Source organism: Silurus aristotelis, assembly GCF_946808225.1.
Source record: "Silurus aristotelis genome assembly, chromosome: 10".
Taxonomy (NCBI): Eukaryota; Metazoa; Chordata; class Actinopteri; order Siluriformes; family Siluridae; genus Silurus; species Silurus aristotelis.
The window spans coordinates 23441320-23468256 of NC_139583.1; the positions used below are offsets into that span (position 1 = coordinate 23441320).

At 38.3% G+C, this 26937-nt stretch overlaps 1 protein-coding gene across 1 annotated transcript; it reads left to right on the forward strand.

The window, feature by feature from the left end:
• The first annotated feature begins 258 nt into the window (after positions 1 to 258).
• Positions 259 to 23212, forward strand: cstf3 (cleavage stimulation factor, 3' pre-RNA, subunit 3). Its single transcript, XM_083552968.1, has 21 exons — positions 259 to 441; positions 2197 to 2298; positions 2457 to 2552; positions 7443 to 7475; positions 10079 to 10176; positions 10272 to 10338; positions 10428 to 10462; positions 10555 to 10681; positions 11457 to 11534; positions 11645 to 11807; positions 12015 to 12124; positions 13204 to 13320; positions 14440 to 14514; positions 14634 to 14777; positions 16503 to 16605; positions 18119 to 18188; positions 18304 to 18499; positions 19180 to 19330; positions 19525 to 19619; positions 21055 to 21115; positions 22496 to 23212. The coding sequence occupies exons 1-21, from the start codon at positions 415 to 417 to the stop codon at positions 22696 to 22698; spliced, it is 2151 nt and encodes a 716-aa protein (XP_083409094.1). The 5' UTR covers positions 259 to 414; the 3' UTR covers positions 22699 to 23212.
• Positions 23213 to 26937: the final 3725 nt, after the last annotated feature.

A 26937-nucleotide genomic window follows, 5' to 3' on the forward strand; every position in this document is an offset into this window, starting at 1 on the left:
AGTGATTGAAAGAAATGTGAGACATTTGCTCGGTTTTGATTGGTTGATTCAACGCGCCTCGTGCTTGCAGCAGCTTTCCGATTGGACAGCTGAGCACAAGGTAGCGGTGAAAACAAAAATGCAGAATTTAAAGTAATTTTTTAAACGTGTAAATAAAAATATAATGAATTGTTTAATGCTGTATTATTGGGCATACATTGTTAAGCAAATCTTTTTTTATTTTTTTATTCTTTAAATCACATACAGTGCACTTCCGGTGTTACCGGAAGTAGTCGAGTAAAACTCGCCATTTTATGCGCTGCATAAAGAAGCAGGCAGGCCATGCTGACATAGAGCGTTGTTTTATGGTGCAAATGTGTCTCTATGTGTATTTATAGGTTTAGTGTAAAGTCATAGTGTCTTTGTCAGTCGATAATGTCTGCAGAAGTCGCTCCGGATCAGGTAACAAAGCGCTTCCCGTCATTTCTTTTCAACAACTTTTGTGATTTATTGATGTTTTGCGGCCTTGTTTGTATTTGGTTGAATTAGTCACGAGAAGTCAGTGATGGTCAATGATGATGTGTGCAGGTTACCATTTATTTTGGCGCGCCGTATTAAGTGAAATGTGCAGTTTGTTGGTTATTAGTATTAAATGAGACGCTTGGGTTTGGTGTGATGAGGTGCAGGAGGGCGGAGGGGCTTCTGTGTGAAGAGCCCGCTGTTTACATTTATTATTAGGAGCTCGACGCGTAGCTTCAAAACGACAAGTTATTTTAGTAGAAATAGCTTTTGTAAACATTTTATAACGTTTACTTATACGAACAAATACTAAAATACCCAGCTAAAGTGCCAGCATGCCTATAAAAGCGCTTTAGATACAGTGGGTCGAGTCAGAGAGGGTGTTTTGGCGCATGCGCAGTTTGGATTTCTGCACCCAAATCTGCAGAATTATTAGCCCATCTCACTTTCTTATTCAATTCCCACATTTTTGCTTGTACTAAGATCTAATTTGGGTGAAAAAAACCCTTTACACTGGTTAACCCCCCAATTAAAAACAATTTGAACCAGTGGTGGATCAGAGGCTCCCGGTTCAATTCCCACATTTTTGCTTGTACTAAGATCTAATTTGGGTGGAAAAAACCCTTTACACTGGTTAACTCCCCAATTAAAAACAATTTGAACCAGTGGTGGATCAGAGGCTCCCGGTTACTGATGATAAGGTCAATGGTTCGAGTCCCAGCACCTCCAAGACGCCACTGTTGGGTCTCTAAACAATGCGCTTAATCCTCTGATCCATGGCTGATCCTGTGCTCTGATTTCAGCTTCCTGCCAAACTTGGATATGCAAAATGATAAATTTCCCTTTGGGATCAATAAACTATTGATCCCAATCGCATAAATGGTTATCCATAGTTAATTGGTGGGTTTTTTCTTTTTCACTATCTTGAATCTGCCTGGGAAACGATACAACGCCAGTGATTTCTTTTAGAGACGAATAGCTATCACTATTAAACTGTTATTTTGGTGTTTATCAGAATCATGCAGTAGCTCTCATCTGTCCTCTAACCTTATATGAACTCTAGCGAACGACAGGTGATCCTTCGTTTTCTACCTACATGTGATTTCAGGTGTTATGACTCATAAAGCGAGACACGATTGGCTAAGTTTTCAAAGCGTTCTGACATCTCTCAGGACTACCTGTGATTAGTTCACTTAGACCGAAAAATAGTGTTTAGAGTGGTTTATCTTTGATGCCTCTTTTTCCCAATTAAAGTTGAGGGGAAAATTGTGACTCGTTAGTGAGTGTGATCATAGGGTAAGCCCCCCCCCCTTTTTTTTTTTTTAAATATAAATTCTTTTAGTAGTAGACATTAAATGTGGTGCATTTGTCTAGACTGCCTGGGGAATGATTTTTTTTCCCCTGTTTACACATGTTTTGGGTCACCAGTTCCCATACCTGTACACGTTTTAGTGTCCTTCACTTTAGGAACTGCATTGTGTGTGTATGTGAAATAAAATTTTATTTGATTGAGAATGTATTCTGGGAATACTACACTGGTGCATATAGTGTGCTGTCAGATATTAAGACCATACCATTTGCTTGTTTCCCAGCTTCAGTGTAATTTTCTTTTCCTCCTGTGTGAAATGTCTTCTAACACAAGGCTCTTTGGGTGTTCTGTTGATTTCATTTGAGATTTGTTTTTTTCCCCCTCTGTAGGCCGCGGAGTACATTCCGGAAAAGGTGAAGAAGGCCGAAAAGAAGTTGGAAGAAAACCCTTATGACCTGGACGCATGGAGCATACTGATTCGAGAAGCACAGGTTTAGTGACACAGGGTTGCATTTCTTTTTACCCGGGGTGATAATCGGGGAGTTGAAATCGGGAACGACGGGGAGGGTTTGCCGATCTGACCCTGCCTTAAATAAACGGATGCTATTTTTTTTCTTTCCTGTATGTAAATGCATTTTACTTCTTCTAGAACCAACCTATAGATAAAGCAAGGAAGACGTATGAGAGACTTATCACGCAGTTCCCAAGTTCGGGCAGATTCTGGAAGCTATACATTGAAGCCGAGGTTAAAAATCTATTTCTTATATATATATATATATATATATATATATATATATATATATATATATTTTTTTTTATTAACGTGTGCAAGAAATGACCTTTTCGTAATCGGATCAACAATGTGACATTCACACACCTCAAACTGCATATTTTGGGTGGGAAAAGGGGAGGTTTGGGGGGGGGGGGGGGTTTGTAATCGTTATTTTTCATTCCTTTTCAATTTATTTCTGAGGTTAAGTTCATATTGTTGCATGTTTTATCTGCAACAGCATTAAACTCTTTTAATAGTATCAGAGTGCTTTAGCCTTTTATTCACTTGTTGTGTCAATTTCTTGCCTCCTGTGTCATTTCTTTGAGGTCATTGTGGAGTATTTGTGTGAACACTGCAAGATTGACCCCATGCATATTAACACATTTTGTTCTTAGGCCGATTACGGTGGTGTCCCGTTTGCAGTATAATTTAATACTAACTGTAGGCAAGAGTTACATCTCATCTCAGGTTCCTACAACCCCCCCCCCCCCCCAACATTAAACAATGACTATAGTTCCACACATTCTTCAACTGAGACACATGACTTTCAAGTTCAGAAATAGTTTTACACCAGAAATGTTCACAATTATACGCCAAGGCAACCAAGACATGTTTGGTGTCTTTCTTTTTTAGATTTGACCTGCAGCTACAAGTCTACTTAAACCTTAAGATACCAGTTAAGCATTATGCAAACTGCATACCTAAAGTTGCTTTTACTTAAAATGTTTAGTCTGCATCTCCGTCTGCTTTTTACGCCAACTCCAGTAGGAAATTAATTTACCTCCGAAGAAAGGCAATGCAGGATGTGAATCCACCATACCATTTGTTCTTCCTTTTGATTTCCCTCCTGTCTTTCTCAAACTTTTTATTTATTTTATTATTTGGGTGACACGCCAGTACATAGAGCTGTAGTTCTTTTAGATACTCCATCTGTGGTGGTGTCTTTAAACCTGCTATTTACAGAATAATCTAGTAATTTATTTAATGCACCCTCTTTTGCTGTTTTTTTTTTTTTATTTTTTTTATATATTATTTATTTATCATATAAAGAAAGATTTCCCTCCTATTCCCTAGGGCAGAGATTGAACTATGCCATGCCCAAAATGGCAAACATTTAACTAAGCTTTTAATGGTCTTATCAACATGTTGTAATGTTCTCCTGAGACTCTCCTGTGCCACCATTCGCTTGTGTACTATTTTTGGAGAAGCTGGAAACATTCTACAAATTTCCTACCTAGAAAAATCACTTTTTTCTATTCTTGTATGCATAGGTAAAAAAATTTTTTTTATTTATAATAAAAGAAAACTGTTTTTTTTCTGTTAATTGTCAAATGTTTGAAGTTACTCAACAATGGAAGAAAATCTGTTTTTAAATTTTCTACAAAGGAAAAGTTTTTTATAAGAGTTACTTCATTTGTTTGTTCAATTTATTATTTTCCTGAACTTTTTTTGTTGTTGTTGTTGTTAAGACCATTAAAAGCTTCATATTCTGGCATTGGATCCTATTTTAATTTTTTTTTGCCCAAGCACATACAAGCATATGGTAAAGATTAGCTTTTTATAAAAAAAAAAAAAAAAAAACATGCTTTTTATTGTTTTCAGCTCTTAATGCTATGTCACCCGAACTGCCCCCACCCCCTCCTTAATTAAGTGCAGTTAGTTTCTGTAAAACTTTGTTTTACTGTCTCTCTTTACAAATATAATGGACTTGAAGCCAAACCCAAGCAAGCAAACTCCAGGTGTCTGTTTCATTCAGCCCCTTATTTCGACCAATAGGTGTAAAAGCATCAATAATGACACACTTGGACAAGGGAGTGTTGTCGTTGAAAGGGGGGGTCTTTTCACTTTGCCCAAACAGACTACAAATTATGTTTGCAGTTAGAGGATGATTCCAATTTTATATTCAAAACAAAGTACATACTTTTTTTTACATATTGTTGAGAGGCAGTGGTGCACTTGCATGATGCTAACTAGTATCTTTTTGTTTTATGATTTTCTGTAATTAATCTCAAATTATAATAACTGACCCTATTGGCAGTCCAAGTTGATAAAGTGGAGATCAACTGCAAACTAACACAGAAGACAGATGCTGAGTGGCACAGCCAGGAGATCACAGGCTTGAGTCCCATCCTGAGGGCCAAAGGAGCGAATTGGCCGTGCTCTCTGTGTGCAGCAGTTTAAAAAAAGAAAGGTAGCTGGCTTTATGTGTTTTGGAAAAAGCATGTGTTGTCTTCTACCGTCCCGGTTGGTACCTGTTGTGTGACCGGACTGGAAGAGATGCTTGGTGGAAATTGGATTGTGACCAAATTAGGGGTGGAGAGTGGTGGTGGGGGAACTGGCATGGTAAGTATTTCTAACAAACGTGCACGGATAGCAACCAATTTCTTACAAAGTAATGCTTGTTACTTTTATATAGGTTAAAACACTACAGCCAAAAGTTTGTGGACACCCGATCATCACACCTGCTTTTAAAATTCCTGTTCCAGATTAATTTTTTTAATGGAAAGGACTTTCACTCGATTTTGAAAAATGGCTGTGAGGATCTGCCTGTAGAGGAACTGAAGTCAGAGGTCCCAGAGGTCAAGGATATACTCAGACCCTTACTGTTTGAACCAGGTGAAACATATGTACACATGTGTAGTATGTGTTTCCAGTTTTAGGGTTGGCCCACCTCTGGGTGTGATGGTCAGGTGTCCATAAACTTCAATTTATGTGCAAGTTTTATACACTCACACTGCTTGAGTAGCCAAGACTATAGTTTACTTCAGTAGTTTTCAACTTCAGACCTGGGAACCTGCTGCCCTGCACAGTTAACTCAACCTGGAAGTGAAACAGCACATAGGTAGCACAAGTTAACATTCGCTTTTTACTTGTTGTCTAATCAAGGTGTAGTCATGAATACAATATTGAGTTGGATTAAATGGGTTGAAATTGAATAGCATAGTTAAAACTGAGCATTTTATAAATGCTTGCTGTTAGTTTACTCAGGGTGAAACAAAAACTGATAATGTGATTAGTCTTTTGGAGCAAACATCTCATGAAACTTGTACTTTGACATTTCAGAAAGATCATAAATAGGGATCCTGCTGCATATTTAAAGCATAGATACAGAGGATAAAAAGATCTAATAAGTAATGTTTTTTTTTTCCAGTTCAATCATAGCTCAGATTTGTATTTAGTTTGTTTAAAAAAAAAAAACAATGTGCAATACAATCCTAATGCAACTCTATAATCCCTGTAATTCCACAAACAGTTGGAAATAAATATAAATATCACTCAGACTGTCTTTTTAATTTTTCTTTTCTTTTCATGGGTGCTTACATATAGAAATACTGTCCTTTTGTTGTAGTCGTCCGTCATTCAGCCATCCACATCCTTTAAACAGCGTTTCATTCATTTGTTCATGATTTCCTTTCCATTATTTATTACATAGCATCTATCCTATTGTGTTTACTCTCCTACGATTCCCGCTCAGGCCTCACCAAATAGTTTTTGTTTCACGTGATATAGATCATAGATCAGGGAAAACATCAAGTGGTCATTTGTAGATGCGACTTTGTAGCTGTTCTCCACAGTAAATGCCTCTCACTTATAAAAACAAAACCAGAATATTTTTTTTTTGGTCAGGCAAATGTAAGAAATTTGAATCCTTTAACAGCCAGATTGGGACTGAATCTTTTAAATGAATGGTCTTAATGGGATCCACCTTCTCGTTTCACAGTTACGTTGTGAATTTGTTCATATAAGACACTTCTCAAGCGATCATTTGTTTTCTGTAGTGTATGAGCATATAAACACCAACTATTACCTCTTTTGGTATATTTATGATGTTGATTATTCCGAATGTTTGTACAAGAATAGACTGTTTTTCATTGTGTGTTCTGCTTTAGTTAGTGGTTTAGCTATATTGCAGAAGTGCAACTTTAAAAAATTTAATTCATTACATATTAAATTCCATGTTTTCTAACGTTTTCTGTTGCACATGCTTTTTTTTTTTTTTTTTTGCTAATCTGGAATAAACCAGAAGCTTCTCTTAATAAGTTCTTGTGAGAAATGAATATAAACACGGTCTGATATTTTAGGCTGTTCTAGAGCTTTGAGATTTTGCTGAACGATTCTATAGTTTTCTTGCTGTATTTTGCAATAAAGAAGTTTGTGTCGCACTGAAGAAATGTCAGCGCAAAATAAAATGAATACTGTCACAATCGCATCTTGAGTAAAGTATTTGAATTGCTCATCCATTTTTCTTGCTTTTGGCTCACGTTCTTTCGTATACGCTGCATAGTATTTAAAGGGGATGTTGCATGTTGTGGCCAAATAAGAAGGAAGGTATATAGATACCCCTTTTGCTCTTATGTAACAGTAAGCAAGACCCAAATGAACTGACACAAGGCATTATATTTGATCATTTTTGAGATAAGTATCCAGTTTGTTATTTAATAGGTTTAGGCTCATCTCGAGGCATCACTTCTTTTGTTTTATATGAATTATATTTCATTTGAAAGTACAACATGGAAAAAAATTTTCATGATATTGAATACTTGCTCAGGGAACATGATATGGGGAACATACTGGCAGAACGGATGCATCTCTTATGCAGGATTTAGTGTTGTGTGGTAATGGGGTTTTGTTTGAATTTCACATTGTTGATCTCAACAGAAGAGCAAAAGAGAGTGTGTGTGTGTGTGTGTGTGTGTGTGTGTGTGTGTGTGTGTGTGTGTGTGTGTGTGTGTGTGTGTGTGTGTGTGTGTGTGTGTGTGTGTGTGTGTGTGTGTGTGTGATGAAGATATGACCATTCTCGTGCTTTTTCCCTCGAGCAGGGCCGTATGCTATAATAACGACGGTTTTGAAATCTGTCCACAGATCAAGGCTAAAAACTATGACAAGGTTGAAAAGGTAAGCTTTTTTTCCTCTCTTGCCCTTTAAGATGCTACTGATTTGAATGCATGAACTTCGAGCGTGTCCTGGGAAGTTAGTAGCTTAGTGAGTAAGGCATTGGACTTTGGATCCGAAGGTTGTTAGTTCAAATCCCAGCCGTGCCATCCTGCAACTTCGGGGCCCTTGAGCAAGGCTCTTAACCCTATAGCTGCTCCGGTGTTTGAGAGAAATGTAAGTCGCTCTGGATAATGACGTCTGTCAAATGCCATTAATGTATATATAAACCTTAAATTATTCACTATATGGAGAAAAGTCACTTTTCTAGCCATATGTGGTTCTTCCCCAAACTTTAACTACAAACCTGTTCCAGCATGACAATGCCCCTGTGCATAAAAATGAGCTCCAAGATATATTTGAGTTCTGACCTCAAATTGGAGCGCTGACTGCACCTCAGGCCTCCTCAATCTACATCAGTAACTGACTTTACTAACACCCTTAATAGCTGAATGAGCACAAATCTCCACAAGCATGTTCCAAAATCGAATGGAACGTCCTTTACAGAAGAATGGAAGTTATACCGGCAAACTCAGATGTTCAGAAAGCACATACGAGTGTCTGTCAGGTGTCTACAAACTTTTCACCATATAGCGTATTTGGCTGCTCATCCGCGGATCGTCAGTAGTGTTTACGTATCTGATGGCACGGTGGGGACGAGTGTCAAAGGGTCTTCAATTTGAACTGAGCCACAATTTTCACTTTCTATATCAAACTCAAAACTTGTTTCATCGGATCTGGAAACCTGAAATCATGCGATCGACGCCGTTCTAAACATCATGCAGATAGGACTTTGTATACCACAGTTTCAAAGAAAAGTCATGTTCATTACTTAATTTCAGTGTGCTGGGGAGAGAAACATTCGGTGAAGAGTTTGGTGGTCACGGATACCTCTACAGCACAACTTTTTAAATCCTTTGACAAATCTTTTTGTTTGCAAATCTTAATTCAAATTGTTTGGCACTTGAAGATCTAGATATCTTCTTAAAGCCACACACACGCACACATGCCCAGTGCCTTTTAGGAAGCAATTTCATTCTCTTTTGCATTTCAAATCAAAAACAAATTGAGGAATTAAGCACCTTGGGACATGTGGTTGCAAGAAACGTAGCTGGTGTGATGACAGTTACAATTGGATAAGTGAGTTATTTGAATAATTTATATTGATTTTATGGAACATATGCAAAATGAGTTGATCAGTCATGTTATAACAGGTATAAACGTTCATCCTCTCGCCCACCCCTGTAGTAGGACAAACCACAGCTAGTCATGTTAAAGACTCGTAAGGTGTTGTGCGAGACTAAGATTCCCCCTACAGGAAACCATAATTAGCGATTTTGCATGTTCTTTGTTTAAAAAAAGGTTAAACTTTCCCATAAATCGATGTGAATTGGAAGTTACCATAGGTATTAGAACAAACATGTTATATAAAAACAGTTGGTAGTATTGTCAGAGTGGCAGTTTAGAAAAAATATATACTTCAAAAAAAGTTTGCCCAATCGTTTTTAAGAACGGTTTCATGTCAACATTAACACAGATTAATTAAATTACAGACATCGCAAGCCCTGAATTTGAAGTGATATGAGAGGTGAACATGTGTAAATACCAGTGTTGGACAAAAAATGTACACCTTTTATGTTCCATTATGCACAATCGATTAAATCATTGTAGTGACTTGAACATAGGTTGGTGAGGTTAGGTTAAAGGGCAAATGAAATGCCGTAGTCATCCAAACATTAGTCCAAATAAAAAAGAAAAGAAGTCCAATTATGCTACATTTATGATGGATGCCACTAGTGAAAATTCAATAAACTCAATAAGCATTGTAGTGCAGTAAGATAAAGTAGGTGTCTAGTGTATTGTTCTGGAGTCTGGATTACTCACATGAAGGAGAAAGTGAATATTAATCCATACTACGTTGTTAAAAAATGAGGGGTGTCCCAGACTGTAGATTTACATAGTGCCTATAGTCGACTGACTATTGAGTCGTGTGTGTGTTTGACAAAAGGTAGTCAACAAGTGGCCAACTTTCTAATAAAAAAAGATCGAAACTGACGATGCCTTTCTACCTTTTTACAGTTGAAATGGAAAGCAATTTGTGAAAAGATTTTGGTCCTATTTTGGATCAATAAACCTAAAAACACATTATATTTACAATATTAGCAAATCAAATCAGCTGTCGTTGGATTTATTCCTGCACGTAAAAAATATTTATTAAAGGCTTCTTTCTTTCTGCATTTTATGAAAGCATTTTCATTCTAGGCTGTATATGCTCTTATTGGGAGAAAACCTGTAGTTCTATGTGAAATCAAGCATTGAGCACCCCCATATAACAAAAAAATGGCACGATCCTCATTTCATAACACCTCTGCGAAGATTTGACTAAGATTGGTAATTGAATTAGGCTCCTCCCATTGAAGCATCGAAACTATTTTGGTCACCTCTATTAAAAATATAATTAAATATTGGGGGGGGGGGGGGATTCATGCCACAGATTTTGGATTTGATGTAAATTGTCCTTTCAATACAGTGACAGCAAGGTGACCTGATTACGTTTTCTTGCTCAGCTCTTCCAGAGATGCCTCATGAAGGTTCTGCACATCGACCTGTGGAAATGTTACCTTTCGTATGTGCGAGAGACGAAAGGAAAGCTGCCCAGCTACAAGTACGTCGTTTGTGAGGAAATGTCGAAGAAAAATGTTCATGCGATGACAGTAACTGTCGAAAATGTATGGACCCTAATAATATTTGCATTGACAGGGAAAAGATGGCACAGGCATACGATTTCGCCCTGGACAAAATCGGAATGGAGATCATGTCATACCAGGTAAGTGTATATTAATGTGCGGCTCGATTTGTTTTTATTTTTCCCCCTGTAGCACACTTGATGCCATTCATGTTTTGTTCTCTCTTCAGATATGGGTGGACTACATCAACTTTCTCAAAGGAGTGTAAGTGCGCTTAACTTCTGGGAAGTTAGTTTTGCCTCTTTTTAGTTTTTTTTTTTAAGCATGGATTTCAAATCTTCTGCCGTGTGTTATAGTGAAGCGGTGGGCTCGTATGCCGAGAACCAGAGGATCACGGCAGTACGGAGAGTATATCAGAGAGGCTGCGTCAATCCCATGATTAACATCGAGCAGCTGTGGAGAGATTACAGCAAATATGAGGAGGTGAGAAGTGGGTCTTATTGGAGAAAAGTGTATTGTGGTGCAGGCTGTGGATCTGTGCTCAGTGGTGGACAGTACCGAAGTAAATGTAATTCATTACTTGAGTAGCTTTTTCACGTATCTGTTTTTTACTGAAGTATTTCCATTTGGGGAGACTTTTACTTTAACTTCTCTACTTTTCGAAGTAAAGAACTTATTACTCAACTACATTTTGCAAAATCAGTCGGTCCTTTTTATTTCTGAGTGGATAAAATCGTAACTTTAAGCACAAAGCAATCGACCAATCAGTGTAGAACGCACGCTCTGTTTTGAACATACAGTTCAGCGTCAGTCCAACAGCAAGCAAAACATTTAGAGAGGAATAAATGACTGAGGAAACTCCTGACTCGAAATCGACACAACACCCGTGCCCTTATTGGCGTGATTTTTTTTTAGTTGTTGTAACGAAGGTTTTGGGTTAATGATTATTTTAATTGACATCAATCAGTGTTCGATCTATTAATAGAATGATATTAATGAGTCAGTGTGTTAAGAGTAACATTGAAGTCTTTTCACATGAGCTGAGTTGATCGAGTCTTGCGATGATCGAATGCTATGATGGCTATAATGTTCCTATTAAATCATAGTACTTTGGATACTTAAGTACATTCGAAGGCAAATAGAAATAAACAAAAACGACTTGATTAACGTGAGAAAATGTTATTCGTTTCTTTCCACCCGTGTGACTCGTATGTATTACTGTACATGCTACACAGTGAACCTCTTTTCCATTTTAAAGGGTATCAATATTCACTTGGCCAAAAAGATGATTGAAGATCGGAGCAGAGACTACATGAACGCTCGGAGGGTCGCCAAGGTACACGCTTCCTGTTGTGTACAGTACAGTTTATGTAAAGTGCAGTTTTGACTATGACTTGATGAAGTGATTTTATGATCGATGTGGCTGCTTGTCTGCTGTTCCTGCAGGAGTATGAAACTGTGATGAAGGGTTTGGACCGAAACGCACCGTCTGTGCCCCCGCAAAACTCTCCTCAGGAGGCCCAGCAGGTGGAGATGTGGAAGAAGTACATCCAATGGGAAAAGAGTAACCCACTACGCACAGAAGACCAAACACTTATAACTAAAAGAGGTGACAATACTACCTCATCATCATAAACACAATCCCAGCATCTTGTACATTTTTTTTATTCTTGTTGTAAAGCTGTGATCTGATGTGTTCATAAGTACAAACGGTTCCTGTGTTATTAATATCATCATCATAAACAGAGCTCAAGGTCTCAGGCAGCCGAGATGTGATATCTGACTAAATAAAGTGTCTCTGTGATTGTTCCTGCAGTGATGTTCGCTTATGAGCAGTGCCTTTTAGTGCTTGGCCATCATCCTGACATCTGGTACGAAGCTGCCCAGTATCTGGAACAATCCAGCAAGCTACTGGCAGAAAAAGGGGTTTGTGGCTTTCCTTTCATTTGCCATTGTGATTAGTTTTTAATACATGTTTGCAGGCAAGATTCCTATTGTCATGCTCCCCCCAAAGCCCTCTCGCCCCCTTTGTAGCTCCGCCATCCAACCACAATTCTCCACCCCCACGCTATACAAATCATTCACAACTTTCCATATAAAAGATTAAACACATTTTATAATCATTGCAAATTGAATGAATTCAAGTATGTAACTTAATACTGTATATCAAACTTCAGCAGAAAAACGGGTAAATAATTACAATTGTCTGTGTTGGCGGGGAAGCAGGGAAGCTCCCTGGCGCCCCTCCCTGGTTTTCCTATGCCTATGTTTTTGTACAATATTTCCGCAATAACTTTCTGTATTAAGAGTCAGGAATGAAATATGTTGCAGCGTGTTGTTCAGACAGGGTGGTAGGACTCTTGATTGTTTTCCAATAACAGCAAAGTGTCTCATACCAAGAGGCAACTTGCCAATAGTTACTTTTTTTTAAATAATTAATGAATGTCCTATAGTACTTCATTCGTTCCTTTTAATTTTGTGAAATGTTTGCAAGACATAAAATGTATGTGGTAACAGGGACTAATAACAGCTACAACAGTACATTACAGTAGTTCTTCTTTGTTGACATTAATATGAGTGCACATCTCATGTTACAGGGGACATGGGGGAGATAAAATGCAATGCTGTCTGTCATGAAGACTCTTTTGTGTTGGAAAACTCCCTGACTGTTTTCAGCATTATTATATAGACTTCACCATCTTAAAGATTTTAGTTTTTTTATATCTAAATGCTTTAAAAATCAAATATTACACGCCCACAGAAGCCCACTAAAAAATGATGTAGCTGTTACTATAGAAACAATAGTGAAATTATACAAAAAAATACTTGAGCTTGTGATTGGAAATACAAACACGATTATAGTCACAACACAGCTTTTCCAAAATAATAAATAAATAAAACTAAGCTGATGGGATTTTTGAAACGTTTTAGCGGTTTTTCATTAATGGGTGAATGCAATTGCAATTTATTTCAGTTTCATTTCAACACCATCTTTGTATTTTTAGGACATGAACAATGCCAAGCTGTTCAGCGACGAAGCTGCTAACATTTACGAGCGTGCCATTTCCACGCTTCTGAAGAAAAACATGCTGCTTTATTTCTCTTTTGCTGATTATGAGGAGGTGAGGCCTTGAGTTTTGTTTACCCCTGAGATTCTCGTTTTTTTTCCCAATTAAATTTTGGTTATATAGCACATTTAACAATGGATACTTTCACAAAGCAGCTTTACAGAATAAAATTGATTGAGTATAAATTGCACTCATCTATGAGTCCCTAAAGGTTCATCTTTATACAAGGTGGTATCAAAAAGTTTCGAGACTAATGGTATAACCGCCGCTATTTTGACCCCGTACTTTACCACGTCTGCGATTTCATCATGAACAGTAAGTTAGAACAAACTTCCGTGTAAAACCGGGCGAATCTGCCACAGTGTCTTTGGACATCTCATGCATTTGACATACGGCGTTTCTGTTGTTCGAACATCACTGATCAGGAAGAGAGATCGGGAAGACCTTCAACTAGATCAACCAACTAAAATCTCAAAACCATTCGTCAACTCGTTCATGATGATCGTCGGAGAACGATCAACATGATCTCACTTCCGCAACCACTCTACTCGCCAGATTTGTCTCCTGCGGACGTCACCCTTTTGCCAAAGATGAAGATCCAGCTCAAAGGTCACCATTTGTACACACTTGCAGAGATTTGCGCAGAAGGTGCATTCCAGAAGTGGCAGGAACGCAGGGAGCGCTGTATTGCTGTGTGAGGAAACTATTTTGAAGGTGATATTATGTAAACATAAATAAATAAAGTGCTTTCTTGTAAACAGAGCGAATCTCAAAACTTCTTGATACCACCTCATAAGTTCATTCCTAATCAGAGAGACAGTGGTATGGAAAATCTCCCTTAAATGGTGATGGGGAGAAATCTTGAGAGGATCCAGACTAAAAGGAGAACCCATTCTCATTTTGGTGACATCAGATATCTATTTATTGACTTTCCATCATTGTTGAGGTTATCAATTGTTCACCAATGGACACAAATGTTCATGGCGGTTGTAATAAAAGATTAAACGATTCTAGCAGAACTGTTCATGTTCATTTCATTCCAACATCATTTTCCTGGTACTTAAGTTGTACCACATTCAGAGTAGCTTAATGTATTTTGTGGTGGTTTATACAACTGAGCAGTTGAGTTTCAATGACTTTAGCCACCTTTTCTCATTGTCATCTGTTCCACAGAGTCGTATGAAATATGAAAAAGTCCACAGCATTTACAACCGTCTTCTGGCCATAGAGGACATTGACCCAACCTTGGTGAGATTTATTTAATAATTTATTTATTCCACCCCCAATGAAGAATAAGAGAACTTTAATCGTTCTAAAAGCTGAGATGTTTTAGACCACCGTAATGCTTGTTTTGTGCCACTGCTCAGGTTTACATTCAGTACATGAAGTTTGCCAGAAGAGCAGAGGGAATCAAGTCCGGGCGCTCCATTTTCAAGAAGGCCAGAGAGGACGTCAGGACGCGGCATCACGTTTACGTTACGGCCGCTCTCATGGAGTACTACTGCAGCAAGGTGATGCCTAATGAGCTTTTCCGATTTAAGAAATTCCCAACTAAATTCAAACCTTTTAAAAATTTGTTTTATTTCAAAAGCGCTGCTGAATCCTTGAATCTGATCGGTCAGGTGGTGATTGGCGATCTATACCAGTAGTGCTTAATTTAATTCAAATAAGAGGTTTTTATTGATGTTTATTGGTGTCATATTCAGAGTTTTTATTTATTTATTTATTGTGAAAGTCTTCAAGACGGGATCAGATTGCATGTGTAGATTGCAAAATAATAAAGTTTGCAATAATTGGCACCAGATTAGGGAAGTAACAAAGTACAAACACTTCGTTACTGTAGTTAAGTAGATTTTTTGGTATCAGTACTTTACTCCACTGTTTATTTATTTTTAACTTTTTACTTTCACTCAATACATTTTTACACAAATATCTGTACTTTCTACTTCTTACAAACCAGACTCGTTACTTTAGATGTAATTTATAGGGTGACATGATCAATATCTTTTCTTCTCACCTCGTTTCCAGCCCATTAACCTCTTTCCTGTCATTGCGTGGCTTTTTCAATCTACCACTGGTGTATCATTTCCTGGCTCTCACACACCACAGACTAGTTTACGAAGCTCACAATGAGCAGGCAGAAGGCAACAAGAAGTCTGGTGTTGATAGTAGTAATGGTTAATTTTTTACTTAAGTACAAGTCAGAGCCCATACTTTTATAACTTGTGCGAAAAAGTGTAGTCAGTACTTCAACTTTTACCAGAGTCGTTTAAAACATAAGTATATGTACTTCTACTTGAGTGAAGGATGTGAGTACTTTTGCCATCTATGATTGTCACGCAAGACGAAAATCTGTTATGAAACAGCTGCTCATCTCTGGTCTTATCCATGTTTTTGATCGGTACTGAACACTAGAGGGCGTAGTTAAGTGTAAATTTTAATTTAGTGCTCAGGGTCGAGAATATGGAATCCCGTTTCCGCCACTGATCAAAAAAATAATAATTAAAAAGTTTTTCAATTAAATAAAAAAAAGAAAGAAATTCTTACTATTTACTATATAATCCATTGTTTATTTACTAAGAATTTAATCTCGTGGTTTTCGTACTTTGCCAGAAAGTGTGTCAAATAAGTCGCAAAAATTTGGAATTGTGAGATATAAAGTCAGAATTGTGAGAAAAGAAGTCAGAATTGCGAGATATAAAGTCAGAATTATGAAATATAAAATCGAATTGTCACATAAAGTTAGAAAAAATATTAGAGAATGTTATAGAGTTGGATCCCTAAAGGTGATCCAGTGGTGACTCTGGCAAGGAAAAACTACCTGAGATGTTCTGAAGAAGAAACCTTAAGAGAAACCAGACTCAATAGGGGAACCCATCCTCATCTGGGTTGCACTGAATGTCCATTCATTATAGTTTTATAATTGTTGAGGTGTACTGTTCAGTGAACTGTTCACTCATGGGCCTTTGAATTCAGAACTGTTCATTCAAATTGCAGTCCTGAGCCATTGTAACAGCCTGTTGATATTAATTACAGTCCACATCTATCCTCATAGTTCTTGAGTTGCTCACTAACTTCATGGATCTTCAAGCTGTTCAGGTGGAACCATCCCCAGCTCCGCAGCGTGTTCTCTAATTGCTATATCCAATGACTGACCATTCATTTAAACCTTGTTAGTTCCCTTTGGCAGGCTTGACATTGGATCTAACTCCTGTCTTCTGACTTTTGTTTTTCAGGACAAATCAGTGGCTTTTAAGATCTTCGAGCTTGGTCTGAAGAAATACGGAGACATCCCTGAGTATATTCTGGCGTACATTGATTACCTCTCTCACCTCAATGGTGAGATCAGAGTATTTTTCCAACTCCAATTTGCTTTCGATTCCTGATTTCCCTTCTTTACAAATTCCCTTTGTTCGGCTGCCAAACAAACGCCAGCAGATATTTGTTAGCAATAAACGTCAGCGTGTTTCAGGATCCCAAAGTTCCTCTTTTGGTTGTTCAGGACCGTAAAACTCAACCGGATGAAAAGATAATGATTTAATGGTCATGTTTTCTCTGTAATGTTTACTGGAAGATGTTGCTCTGTTACATATATTTCAAATCATATTACAGTGGAACCCGGTTATGTCGCCGGCCTAGGGATCGATGATCAAGATAAACGAAAACCAATATGGCGGCAATATATTAACGTGCTTGAAATTTCTTTATGTACATGATGTGCGTTATTAAATGAGACTGTGCATGCACGTGTTTTTGAAGATTTTTTACACAACGATTTGTTTGATTGGTCATGCGGATGGAGAAAACCTGTAATGTGGATAAGGAGGCAGAAGCCAAAGTAAACGCAAACAAAGTTTATTGAGAAAACTCAGGAGATAATCCACCAATACTTGTAGCGAAGCAGTAATATCCAGTGGTGCGCTCCGGAAGCGCGGTCCACCAAGTTCTGTGAAAGCAGAGACAGTTCGTGTAGAGAATCCACGGATCCGCGCTATGAAAAGCGCAGCGCTGGGCAGCAACGGATAAACGTGGTGCAGACAGCATGAACATGGAAAACAGCAGGATCGGGGTAATCCGGGGTGCCGTTGAGAGAATGCGGAGTCCGAGGAGAAGGGTACGTAGCGGGATACGTATACGCGATTACACAGACCGACATGAACCAACTCACGATCATGCACAAACAATAACGGACCCCGAGTGTGTGGAGGTGAGGGGCTTAAATAGGAGATGGGATGAGTGAGTGATTGAGAGTCAGGTGTGTGTGATCAGCATGACAGCGAGGAGCGCAGGAGAAGAAGCAGGGTGCTTCGGGGAATGCCGCCGCCGAAGGGGGATTCCTGACATAACCGACGTTAAGTGGCAAATTTGCCCCCCCTTGTGCTTGAGATATTAGGGTTCGGCGACATAAAAAAATCTACATAACCGATTAAAGAAATGCTAAGACAAAGCGAGAATTTGGCGGTTCCACTTCAAAAACGTCAACTATTGTGGCGAGTCAACCGAGGTCGAGATAAGTGGGTTCCACTGTTATTCTTTATTCTATTTAAGCTCCTAGTATTTGTCTATTTCTGCCCTTGCGATGCCTCGGTTTCTTTCTTAAGCATGTTTGCTGGTCAAGGATGAAACATCCTTGTGTCATTTCAGATAATAATAATAAAAAAAAAAAACCTCCACCAGAGAATTTGTTGACACTGCTCTAAATGAACCGGTGTTAATCTTGTTGCTTGACTTTTTAAGTGCATTTCCTCTTTGTCCTGAAAAATGTTTTCAAAGTGAGAATTAGTCATGAATTATTGGTGGTGCTTTGCTGTTGAGAGTCTCTCTAAATTCTTTATGTTCGTTTTCTTCGCAGAGGACAACAACACAAGAGTGCTGTTTGAGAGGGTTCTGACTTCTGGAAGTCTTTCTTCGGAAAAATCAGGGTTAGCAATCTTTTTAATTTCTAAATTAACTTCTAAATTAACCAGCCTCATTGAGCATGCCTTTGTATGATATGCACACCCAATAAATCTGTATTAACATGTGTGGAATCCACAGGGAGATCTGGGCACGCTTTTTAGCATTTGAAAGCAACATTGGAGACCTGGCCAGTATTCTGAAAGTGGAGCGCAGACGCTTCCTGGCGTTTAAGGAGGAATACGAGGGCAAGGAGACGGCTCTGTTGGTGGACAGATACAAGTTCATGGATCTGTACCCCTGCTCCACCAGCGAGCTTAAAGCTCTCGGGTACAAGGTGCGATTAAAGCTTTTCTTCCACAATGTATTAGCTGCCACACTGTATCAAATTGAGCCACCTGACCTTTTTTAGCCGTATGTGGGTTTTCCCCCCAAATAGTAACCACAAAGCTAAAGGTGCACAATTGCATGGGATGCCACTAGATTCATTAGCAATCAATTTTGCCTTCACTTGAATGAGGAGAGACCCAAAGGAAATCCAGCTCTATGAGCATATTCGTAACTCTGGTTGGAATGGATTTTCCAACACCCCTTTGGCTGAATAAGCACAAATCGTCACAACCACAGTATTCCTAGAAGAGTGGAGGTTATTATAACCGTAAATGAGGGACTAAATGCGAAATGGGATTTTTAAAAAGCACATGCAAGTCTTATAGTCAGGTGTCCACAAACTATTGTTCATATAGTGTATTTTGAAGTACGGAAAAGATTTTGTCATTCAAATGCTTTTCGAAATTTTTTTTTTTTTTTTTTTTGTAACTGAATCTTGAAGTCAAGATTGACTCTTCTTTATATTGTAATTATTTTTCGTGAATCAAAATGTATTAAAATTAAATTCATTTAAAATATACAGTTGATTAAATTCTTGCTTGTTTGTTTTCAAGCTTAATATTTTGCAATTTTCTTGCCATTAGACATTACATTTAAGTCACATTCACGAACTGTCTCGTTTATTAGGACGTGTCCCGAGCCAAATACGCCTCTCTGATCCCAGAGGCTGTTGTTGCACCTTCTGCCCCGACGCTGAAGGATGATGGAGACCGTAAACCGGAGTATCCCAAACCAGACACCAACCAGATGATCCCCTTTCAGCCTCGACATCTTGCCCGTAAGGATCTACGTTCAAATTTCAAACGTCCTCCCTGCTATCAATGTTTACTTCTTTTTACGAATATCATTACAATGGCTAAATTGTGGTCATTAATTCTGATTTATTATTGTACCCGCTGTAAGTTTAGATGCATCTTGTTGTTTGTCTTTATCCTGTGCTCTTATTTAACAACATGTCTGTGTGTGTGGCAGCCCCTGGCCTGCACCCTGTTCCAGGTGGAGTGTTTCCTGTTCCCCCTGCTGCTGTGATTCTAATGAAACTGCTGCCTCCTCCAAATTGTTTCACTGTGAGTATTACCATCTAATGCCTCAGATAAATCATACATTAAATATACACGAAGTACCCAGATTTGCTCTTTTAAGAACTTCCACGCTTCTGTGAACATGTTCCACTAGATTTTGAAATGAACTTGTGGAGATTTGTGTTCATGCAGCTACAAGGGTTAAAATAAAAATCAGGAAGTGATGTGGAGTGAGGAGGCCTGAGGTGCTCTCAACGTTCCAATTCATCCCAAAGGGGTTCAGTAGGGTTGAGGTCCGAGCTTTATAGCAGCAAGATCTTCTACTTTAACCCATGTAATCTATATCTTTATGGAGCACAGTTTGTTCATGGCAGCATTATAATGCTGGAACAGGTTCTAGTTGAAGTGAAGGGAAAATGTAATGCTACTCCATCCAAAATTCTATACAATAATTAGTTTTTGCTCAAAATATAAAATATTGAAACAAATCCTCATTTAGAGTTTCTTGCCTGCTAAGATTTGAGTTTTTGTGGAACTCTTGAACAACACTGGAAAATTACTGATCAACCATCAGCGCATAGTCCATCAATGGCTCCATCCAACATTCTGGCTTTGCGACGAGTTGCTCAGTAGCTCCTGATTTCATAATCTCAAATAACTTTATATTAGAGCAAAGGACATTACTCATAATCTTACATTCCAGTGCTCACGTTAGTTCTCACTGTCCAGTGTTTTGTATTGTTTAAAGATTTATAATCACACTCTTGATATCACCCAAATGAGAATGGGTTCCTCTTTCGAGTCTGGTTCCTCTCAAGGTTGCTTCCTCATACCATCTAAGGGAGTTTTTCCTAGTCACAGTCGCCATGTTGTGTGTCGGTTGTGAAAAGCTCTATAGAAATAAACTTGACTTGAGAAGTTAATATGGACCATGACGTGCTTTTCAAAGCGACAAGAGAGTGGCAAAAAATGGGAGTCTGATACATGTCCTTTTGTTACAGTGTTAAGTCTTCAAACATTCATTAAAGAACAACTGCATTCTCTGAATCTCTGCACCCAAAGGCTTTCTATACAATTGTGTAGCTCTAAATTCGAGGGTAAAGAACCAAGTATGGCTAGAAATGCTGCATTCAAGTTCATCTGAGCAGACATACAGTTCAATACACCAATTTGCATAAGAATCAAATTGAGCATTCAGGAAATTGGTGGAATTATACTTTAACATCATACTTTAATATCAAATACAACTGTACACATGATGCATAAATTAACACCATTGTCTTTATTAAGGCCTTTACTTTAGTTTTCATGTTGTGTTACAAAGTCCACATGGCCTTTTTAAAGTATATGTGAACGGATCAGTGAAATATTAACTGGAATTATTTGTGTTAAATTTGTGTTGTTTGTGTTGGAGTATAATCTGCTTTTTTTCACTTTATCAAGTAAATTATTTCACTGAAAAGCATCTCTTTCCTCACAGGGTCCATTTGTCCAAGTGGATGAGCTCATGGAGACGTTCAGAAGATGCACACTGCCAGAGAGTACGTTTATCAAACTGTTATCGTTTTTCAAGAAATTATATGTTAGTCAAATGTTTATTTTATTCAGGTTAATTTTTACTGCTTGGTTCGTTCATGGGACACGAAGGTGCTTTATGATAAATGTACAATAGATTTTTTTTGTGGGGTTTTTGTTTTGGAAAATGTGGTGAGTGTTTATTTCATTGGTGGATATTAGAAGAATTCTGTTTGTAAGTAGTGAAGTGTAGTGTTTATTGTAGGGAGTGAATTCAGTGTCCAATATTGAATGATGATGATGCGTAGTGATTGTGGGATCAGTAGAACGTGGTGTTTGATAGGAATTGCATATGTTAGATTTGATAGGAATTGCATATGTTAGATTGTGGTGTGGTTGGAATTGTGGTGCATTTGTGTGTTGATTAACCTGATCACCTGGTGAATATTGGGTCCTAATATTTTCTTCCATAGATTTCTTATGAGAAATATTGTTTCACTGGTTTATTTAGCTGCTTGGTTTATAGATTTGTTGAATTTCAAATGCACAGTGGAATTGGTCTCGGGATGTTGCGTTCATTCCTTTTTTGTCTTGAAAAAAAAAATTATAAACACATTAAATATTTCAACAACGCCTCATTTGTGTTAGTTAGTTTTGTGGTGCTCTTGAACAACATTGGAAAAATAACTGATCAACTATCAATGGCTTCATCCAACATTCTGGCTTTGCTCTTGTCCTTTTCTTACAGTGTTAAACTGTGCACTAAGTCTTTAAACACTCATTGAAGAACAACCCTGCATTCTCTGAATCTGTTTTTTCAGCTTGTATCATATTGCGCAAATGACTCCAGAATGGACATTTCGTCCTGAGAAAAGGCTGCTAATGAAATGTTTTTACTTCCAGGTCAGGATTGTTAGATTGGAAATATTGTGCACTTTAGGACATTGATCATATTTGGCATTGTGAGCTGTTTTCTCACTTGCCTGCGAGTCATAAAAGTATTGACGCCAGTATTGACGTAATTCATGGGTTTTTTTTTTTATTGTGACTCAAAAAGTGAATGAACACAACTACATGGACCCAGTAGATGATTGAAGGTTAGAAGAGTGCTGTTTGTAGTTGAATTTGGGTAGTGAATTTGACACTCACCATAAACTGATCACCATTGTACTGCTACAAACGAGTGAAATATCTGCTTAGATGAAACTTGCTCTGCTTAATTCTTTGCTGCGCTTCTCTTTTTTTTCTCTCTCTCTCTCTCTCTCTCTCTCTCTGTGTGTGTGTGTGTGTGTGTGTGTGTGTGTGTGTGTGTGTGTGTGTGTGTGTGTGTGTGTGTGTGTGTGTGTGTGTGTGTGTGTGTGTGTGTGTGTGTGTGTGTGTGTGTGTGTGTGTGTGTGTGTGTGTAGCTGTAGAAGCTGCGGTGGAGTTGATCACAGGCAGCCGTGGTGATGTTCCCGGAGAAGGAAACGGACCCATCGAGAACCATGCGCTAAGCAACAAATCACTGAAGAGGTCCAACCCTGATTCGGATGAGGAAGAGGAAAAAGGTGCTATCGCTCCACCGGTCAACGACATCTACCGTGCCAGGCAGCAGAAACGTATCCGATGAGTCCCAAACAAAAAATGGTGCTTATTATGGACTAACTGTTCCTCCAGTGGGGGTTTGGGGGGATGTCTTAGCTTTCCCCTTTATGGATGTTTTTTATTGTTGTGAACACAAACAACCACATGCACACCCACACACACACAGTGTGTTGTGAACTGGAAAGTTTCACCTACAGTTGACCTCTCCCCCCCAAAAAAACCGGAGGCGTGTGACTCATTGTGTTTGACTCGACTTTTCAGCTCATTCGAGTTTCATCTTAATTTTTTTTTGGTCTGGTTTTTTTTCTGAAGGGTTTTTTTTTTCTTAGTGTGTTTTTTTTTTTTTTTTTTTTTTTTTTTTTTTTTAAAACAGTTTTATTTTTAAAACTGAGTGGCTCCTATTGTACAAAGTTTTATTCTGGATGTTTATTGATACATAGTACAGAGCTTGCCATGTGTAGTCCAGTGAAAACACCACAAACATCATTTTGTAGTTGAATGGAAATTTCACTTCACTTCCAATAAAACAAACTAAAGAAGTTTGTCCACTTTCTTTTACATTAAGATCATATGGATCCAGGTGCATTATATTTTGCATAACTTTAAGAGGGCAACATTTAAGATGGCTTAAAACTGAACTATTTGCCTTAAGTAGGCTTACATTTAATAACATTTGTAATGAATGCCAAAAAAGGGTCTTTTGTTTTGCTTTAGTTATATGAATGTTGAGATTTAAAATCCCCGTTTGGCCTGAAAGTCACTATTGGTGCATAATTTTTCCTTTTTTTAACATGGGGTCAGGTCGGTCTGTAACAGGAAAATTACATGAGTCAGAGTGACTACCAGTAGTATTGTGGAGATTTTATGATTTTTAAAAGTTTTTTTTTTTATGCCTCCTAAACTGCTAGAGCAGTTTATTATTGCGTTATGCACCATACAGGCAAATAAACATTACTTTTCAAGTGATACCTATTGAAAGAGCATTATTACTATCATAATGACATTTTTTTTCATATTCATTGCTATTGAAATCTGAACATGTCCTTACTTATGCATATGCATATGGTTGGTGGGTGAATCTAACAAATAATTCGGCTTTGTTAATAAACAGAAGTTGACCGATAGTGGATTTTACTGATACTGATCTCTAAATTGGATCATATTTGCTGATGACCGATTAATCAAACGATTTTTCAAATAGATACTGGATAAATAACAGACTCTCCATGTAAAATAGGACTGAACTAAATACAAAAATAACAATAAAAAAAGTTTCTGAATCATGACGATGTGCTAAAGGAAATAAATATGATTGTCAATAAATACAATTGTATAATTAATACATTATAAATATAATATAGCGCTCTCTGTGCAGCATGCATCTAACGTAAAAAAAAAACAGCACCGGTGATTCGCCTCTAGAGGCCGCTCTTGTCATGACAGTAGACTGGAAGCCGGAAAAACTATTGGTGTATATTTTTCAGATAGCTGATAGTTTCAGCAATCAACTACCAATGCCTGACCGCTATTAATAACTAATGGAAATTTTAGTTAGAAGGCGTATATTTATTATCGACTACAGATATATGAGTAAAAGATATTTTAACATTAAAATTTCTAAATGTCTCTGGCATCGTTCAGAGGGCCGTACCAAATGTGGGGACAGGCAGTAGTTTTTGTACCCCTGCTCTAGAACTTGACCCTTAATCTTTAGATGCAAGCTTTTATTGGACTCTACTTTTCTGGGGTGAAGAAAACCCATGTAAACATGAGATAAATGTGTGTAACTGCACATAGACAGCAACCTGGGATTGACCCTGCAGCTGTGGGGTAGCAATAGTACTTTCATACGCTTTCATACCATTGCTTGGATAAATTGTTGATATGCTAAATGTTTTAAATAGTTTTATAAGCAAATTTAATAATGTTTAAAAATGTTTGCATATTTTGGTGTAGTTGTCACAATGTACAGATGTTTTTCACCAAAATGGTGACCAAATTGTTTCACCAAAACGTCACTGCAAAGCAACAGTCTCATAACTCAGCCTGATATTTCACATTATGCCCGTGTCTAATTTGTAAATATGACCACAAGGCAGTTTTCGAAGTCTAATGCTCACATTCCGAACCTCATCCCCATTACGCATTAACAAAGAATACATTCTTCCCCAGCAGGACATGGAGAACCCGGACAAGATCAACACTGACCTTTTCTTAACTGGCCCTTTACAGATGGCTTTTTCTCATGTTAGAACACCAAGTGCATTTTGGAGATGTTCACGTTTTTTTTTTTTTTTTATTCTGGAGCCAGACCTATTTGGTGGCGTTTCAATAGAGGAGATCTGTGATGGAACGGCTATATCTCCTATGGTTGTGTTGTCATTCTCTGGATTGTGTATGTTAGAGACACTTTGTTTACCAGTTTTGTTAATCACAACATTTGAATCAGAAATCCACTCGATGCCTGATATCCTGCTCCTATGGATTACAGCAACTGAAGATTGAAAATCTTCATTTAATAGTTCTGCCATGAAGATATATTTAGCTGATATTTGTATGTACATGTATTTAAGTAGGAGTCCTATACAGTGGGTACGGAAAGTATTCAGACCCCCTTAAATTTTTCACTCTTTGTTATATTGCAGCCATTTGCTAAAATCATTTAAGTTCATTCTTCTTCCTCATGAATGTACACACAGATCCCCATATTGACAGAAAAACACAGAATTGTTGACATTGTTGCAGATTTATTAAAAAAGAAAAACTGAAATATCACATGGTCCTAAGTATTCAGACCCTTTGCTGTGACACTCATATATTTAACTCAGGTGCTTCCCATTTCTTCTGATCATCCTTGAGATGGTTCTACACCTTCATTTGAGTCCAGTTGTGTTTTATTATACTGATTGGACTTGATTAGGAAAGCCACACACCTGTCTATATAAGACCTTCCAGATTACAATGCATTTTAGAGCAAATGAGAATCATGAGGTCAAAGGAACTGCCTGAAGAGCTCAGAGACACAATTGTGGCAAGGCACAGATCTGGCCAAGGTTACAAAAGAGGTTCCTAAGAGCACAGTGGCCTCCATAATCCTCAAATGGAAGACGTTTGGGACGACCAGAACCCTTCCTAGAGCTGGCCATCCAGCCAAACTAAGCTATCGGGGGAGAAGAGCCTTGGTGAGAGAGGTAAAGAAGAACCCAAAGATCACTGTGGCTGAGCTCCAGAGATGCAGTCAGGAGATGGGAGAAAGTTGTAGAAAGTCAACCATCACTGCAGCCCTCCACCAGTCGGGGCTTTATGGCAGAGTGGCCCGACGGAAGCCTCTCCTCAGTGTAAGACACATGAAAGCCCGCATGGAGTTTGCTAAAAAACACCTGAAGGACTCCAAGATGGTGAGAAATAAGATTCTCTGGTCTGATGAGACCAAAATAGAACTTTTTGGCCTTAATTCTAAGCGGTATGTGTGGAGAAAACCAGGCAATACAGTCCCAACAGTGAAGCATGGTGGTGGCAGCATCATGCTGTGGGGGTGTTTTTCAGCTGCAGGGACAGGACGACTGGTTGCAATCGAGGGAAAGATGAATGCGGCCAAGCACAGGGATATCCTGGACAAAAACCTTCTCCAGAGTGCTCTGGACCTCAGACTGGTCCGAAGGTTTACCTTCCAACAAGACAATGACTCTAAGCACACAGCTAAAATAACGAAGGAGTGGCTTTACAACAACTCCGTGACTGTTCTTGAATGGCCCAGCCAGAGCCCTGACTTAAACTCAATTGAGCATCTCTGGAGAGACCTAAAAATGGCTGTCCACCAACGTTTACCATCCAACCTGACAGAACTGGAGAGGATCTGCAAGGAGGAATGGCAGAGGATCCCCAAATCCAGGTGTGAAAGACTTGTTGCATCTTTCCCAAAAAGACTCATGGCTGTATTAGATCAAAAGGGGGCTTCTACTAAATACTGAGCAAAGGGTCTGAATATTTAGGACCATGTGATATTTCAGTTTTTCTTTTTTAATAAATCTGCAACAATGTCAACAATTCTGTGTTTTTCTGTCAGTATGGGGTGCTATGTGTACATTCATGAGGAAGAACAATGAACCTAAATGATTTTAGCAAATGGCTGCAATATAACAAAGAGTGAAAAATTTAAGGGGGTCTGAATACTTTCCGTACCCACTGTATACACCGATCAGGCATAACATTATGACTGGTGAAGTGAATATCACTGCTTATCGCTTCAGCATGGCACCTGTTA

Excerpts from the sequence above, each read along its gene's own strand:
- cstf3 (XM_083552968.1), top strand. The coding sequence starts at position 415 with ATGTCTGCAGAAGTCGCTCCGGATCAG. Across the intron at positions 7,476-10,078 it reads ACTATGACAAGGTTGAAAAG|CTCTTCCAGAGATGCCTCAT; the intron begins GTAAGCTTTTTT and ends TTTCTTGCTCAG. Across the intron at positions 12,125-13,203 it reads AGCTACTGGCAGAAAAAGGG|GACATGAACAATGCCAAGCT; the intron begins GTTTGTGGCTTT and ends TTGTATTTTTAG.